The sequence below is a fragment of the Benincasa hispida genome, chromosome 7 (assembly GCF_009727055.1).
Source record: "Benincasa hispida cultivar B227 chromosome 7, ASM972705v1, whole genome shotgun sequence".
NCBI classification, from domain to species: Eukaryota; Viridiplantae; Streptophyta; class Magnoliopsida; order Cucurbitales; family Cucurbitaceae; genus Benincasa; species Benincasa hispida.
The window spans coordinates 26563199-26567926 of record NC_052355.1 but is presented as its reverse complement, the minus strand read 5'-3'; the positions used below and the strand labels follow the sequence as shown (position 1 = coordinate 26567926).

General features: G+C 35.4%; 1 protein-coding gene across 1 annotated transcript; it reads left to right on the top strand.

Moving 5' to 3' along the window:
* The first annotated feature begins 766 nt into the window (after positions 1-766).
* On the top strand, positions 767-1453 carry LOC120081034. The gene is made up of 2 exons (XM_039035714.1): positions 767-1156; positions 1265-1453. Exons 1-2 carry the CDS (start codon positions 767-769, stop codon positions 1451-1453), a joined length of 579 nt encoding a protein of 192 aa, XP_038891642.1.
* The last annotated feature ends 3275 nt before the right edge of the window (positions 1454-4728 follow it).

The following is a 4728-nucleotide window of genomic DNA, read 5'->3' as shown; positions in this document are numbered from 1 at the left end:
AAAACACTTAGTGGGAGGAAAAAGATGTATATGATATGTTATTTTCCACTCACATTCTCCCTAAAAATTCACAAGGTGAGATTCATGCTCAACCTCGTGGTGCTCTAAGCGCACTCTCCCTTAGGAAGGTATTTGCATGGGTCAATATCAAGGTGAATGGAGAAAGTGTTTATAATAAGTAGGAGAAGGACATGTGTCAACACATCCTACGGACTTCTTCATTAGTTTGAAATATTTTTTTCATGCTCGACCTCGTGGCACCCTGGGAGCGTCCCCCTAAGGAAGGTATTTGCACGGGAAAGGGACATAACAAACTATAGAAATTGATAAGATCGCTATAATCAATTGCACCAATTACGTTCTAATCTGAGGCAAACTAGTTGGGGTGGGATTATAGGGTTGAAAATGAAGGCTTACACTTACAAGAAAACATTAAGGTAGTTAATAATTCCTAGATTAAATCAATGGTAATTAAATATTATAGGAATAAGGGTTATCATGGTGCAATATTTGATTGAGAATGTCTCAGTTTAGTGAATTGTTCGCCCCAAGGTGACATTTATACTAAATCACTAAAGTATCATTGCAAAATAAAATGATGTTGGGGTTCATTATTTCTTTTGCTAAACTGATTGGATTAAAACGATTTTTTTGCATTAGTTTCTAATACAAGTAATTCATTTTGTATCAGCAAAATGACTAGCGCTACACTAGAAATCTTAAAGCTGAAAAGTTAGCCGGAGAAAATTATACAACTTGGAAGAATATGATAGATATTGTCTTGGTCATAAACGACCTTAAATTTGTTCTGATAGAGGAATGTCCTCTGGTCTTTGAGCCCAATGCATCACGAAATGTTTCTGATGCTTATGAGAAGTGGATCAAGGCCAATGATAAGGCCAAAGTCTACATTTTGGTAGGTTTAACTAAAGTCCTGATCGAAAAGCATGAGACCATGATCACTGCACGTGAGATCATGGAATCATTGTGTGATATGTTTGGAAAACCTTCCTCACAAGCCATGCATGATGCTCTTAAGTTCATCTTCAATGCATGGATGGCAGAAAGATCATCTGTTAGGGAACATGTTCTTAACATGATGATTCATTTCAATGTCGTCAAAATGAAAGGAGGTCTCATAAAGGAGCCCAGTCAAGTGAGTTTTGTTTTGGAATCTCTACTAAATAGTTTCTTATAATTCGGTAGAAATTGTATTATGAACAAAATTGAATACAACCTTACCACCATTCTTAACGAGCTGCAGACTTTTGAGTCTTTAATGAAAGTCAAAAGAACCAATGGGGAGACAAATGTTGCCTTCTCCAACAAGAAGTTCCACAAAGGTTTGACCTTTGGAACTAAGTCTATACCTTCTTCCTCTTTCCGTGTCAAGAATTGGAAGAAGAAAAATGATGGAAAGGGGAACAAAGCCATCATTTCTACTACTATCTAGAAGGGCAAAAAAGTCAAAGCTGCAAAAAGGAACCTGCTTCCATTGCAACTAGAATGGGCATTGGAAGAGAAATTACCCTAAGGATTTAGCAAAAAAAAAAAAAAGAAAGCAAAAGAAGAAAAATATGATTTATTGATTCTTAAAACGTGTTTAGTAGAAAATGATAATAATACTTGGATACTTGATTTAGGAGCCACTAACCCTATTTGTACTGCTTTACAGGAAACTAGTTCCTGGAAGCAACTTGAAGTTAGAGAGATGACTCGACGAGTTGGAATAGGGGAGGTCATCTTGGTAGTTGTAGTTGGGAGCTTAAAGTTATTTTTCAATTCAAAGTTCATATTGTTGGACAATTTTTACTACATTCCTAATTTTAAGAGGAATTTGATTTCAATTTCATGTTTGTTAGAACACTCTTATAATATATCTTTTATTCGTGATAAAGCATTTGTCTCGAAAATTTTTGTTGATATATGTTCTGCAACAAACGAAATTAGCTTATATGTACTAAGGTCAGTATCTAAAATGCTCCATAATATTGAAATGTTTAATACTACAACCACACTAAACAAAAGAAGAAAGGTTTCTCCAAAAGAAAATGCTCATCTTTGGCATCTAAATCTAAGTCATATTAATCTCAATAGGATTGAGGTTAGTTAAGATGGACTCTAAACGAGTTAGAAGAAAATTCTTTACCAGTATGTGAATCTTGTCTAGAAGAAAAAATGACAAAACGACATTTTTCTAGAAAAGGTTATAGACCCAAAGAACTCTTGGAGCTTATACATTTAGAGCTTTATGGCCCGATGAGTGTTAAAGCAAAAGGAGAGTTTGAATACTTCATCACTTTTACAAACGATTATTCTAGATATGGGTATATTTACCTGTTGCAACATAAGTCTGATATACTTGAAAAGTTCAAGGAGTATAAGGCTGAAGTTGAGAATTTATTGGTTAAAAAGATAAAAACACTTTGATAAGATCGAGGTGGAGAGTACATGGATATAGAATTCCAAAACTATATGGTAGAACATGGAATCACATCTCATCTCTCAGCATCCGATACACCTCAACAAAATGGTGTATTAGAAAGGAGAAATAAAACCCTATTAGACATGGTTCGATCTATGATAAGTTATGCTTTTCTACCTATCTCATTCTAGGGTTATGCAGTGGAGACTGCATCATACATTTTAAACTAAGTTTCGTCAAATAGTGTTACTGAAATGCCTTTTGAATTATGGAGAGATCGCAAAAGTAGTTTAGAGAATCTCAAGATTTGGAGATGTCCAGCACACGTGCTTGTGACAAACCCAAAGAAATTGGAACCATGTTAATTATGCCTTTTTGTAGGATACTCCAAAGAAACGAAAGGTGGTCACTTTTATGATCCAAGAGAGAATAAAGTGTTTGTAATGACAAATGAAACTTTCTTGGAGAAATACCACATTAGGGAATATAGACCAAGAAGAAAATCGTATAAGTGAACTTACCAAAGAAACTACTGAAACTTCAACAAGAGTTGTTGAAGAAGAAAGCACTTCAACAAGAGTTTTTTATATTGCTTCATCCAGTTAAACACATCCTACTCAAGAGTTGAGGGAATCTGACGTAGTGGGAGGATTATAATCTAACCTACTCACTATTTGGGTTTAACGGAAGCTCAAAATGCCATACAAGATGATGATGTTGACAATCCATTGACCTACAAGCAGGCAATGGGTAATGTGGACAAGGATGAGTGGATTAAAGCCATGAATCTAGAAATGGAGCCTATGTACTTCAATTCTATATGACAACTTGTAGATAAACCTAATGGAGTTAAACCTATAGGTTGCAAGTGGATCTACAAGAGAAAAAGAGGTGTAAATGGAAAGGTGCAAACCTTTAAGGTGAGATTAGTAGTAAAGGGTTATACTCAAGCTGAGGGAGTAGACTGTGAGAAACTATCTTGCCTGTTGCTATGTCAAAATCTATCCAAATTCTCTTGTCCATTGCCACATATTATGACTATGAAATATAGAAAACGGATGTCAAGACTACCGTTTTGAATAGTAATTTTGATGAGATAATCTACATGTCTCAGCCAAAAGGATTTATTGAACAAGGAAAAGAGCAAAAGGTTTGCAAGCTAAATCAGTCCATTTATGGATTGAAACAAACATCTCGATCTTGGAATATAGAGTTTGACGCCACGGTCAATAAGGCTTTGATCAAAATGTTGACGAACCTTGTGTTTACAAGAAGTTCTTCAACAGTTCAGTAGTTTTCTTAGTGTTGTATGTGGATGATATCCCACTCATTGAGAATAATATAGGTTCTCTGACTAAGATTAAGGAATGGCTATCTACTCAGTTCCAAATGAAAGATTTGGGTGAAGCACAATTTGTTCTAAGGATCCAAATCATTAAGGATTGTAAGAACAAATCACTAGCCTTGTCTCAAGTATTGTATATTGACAAAATGCTTGTTAGGCATTCGATACAAAATTTCAAGAAAGATTTATTACCTTTTAACCATAGAATTATTTTGTCTAAGAAACAATGTCCTAAGGCACCTCAAGAAGTTGAGGAAATGACACGGATTCCATATGCATCTACAGTAGGTAGCCTTATATCTTCCATACAGTGGGAGTGATAGCAGATATCAATCCAATCTAGGATTTGATCACTGGATAATGGTTCAAACTATTCTCAAGTATCTTAGGAGAATGAGAAACTATATGTTTGTGTATGACACTAAGGATTTGATTCTTACAAGATACACTAACTCTGATTTTCAGACTAATAAGGATTCTATGAAATCCACATCGGGATCAGTGTTCACTCTCAATGGAGGGCATATAGTATGGCGTAGCATTAAGCAAGGATGTATTGTGGATTCCATTATAGAGATAGAATATGTAGCTGCTAAAAAGATTGTCTAGCTCAGAAAATTTCTGATGGATTTGGAAGCTGTTCCAAACATGACCTTAAAGGAAATCAGATGCGATGATTTCCATGAGCAGCGGAACAAGACTATTCCAAATTACAATCATGAATCAACAAATCATTTACAGTCAACTTCAATACAAGCAGTTATACAATTTATAGAGAAATTACAGCATGAAACAACAAATGTACAGAGAGAGAAACTGTACTAACAACAGTAGAAGTGTCTCCATGCTTCGATGCGCGACTTTGATCGAACAACCGCAACCACAAACGCTCGATCTACACGACTGCAACACCGCACGAACACAACACGAACACTTTGTGCTCGTCCTCAATGATCTC

What these genes read in the sequence shown, in the direction of transcription:
- LOC120081034 (XM_039035714.1), top strand. Translation starts at nt 767, where the DNA reads ATGATAGATATTGTCTTGGTCATAAACGACCTTAAATTTGTTCTGATA. An exon ending in TCATAAAGGAGCCCAGTCAA is followed by an intron (nt 1,157 to 1,264) that starts GTGAGTTTTGTT and finishes AACGAGCTGCAG; the next exon opens with ACTTTTGAGTCTTTAATGAA.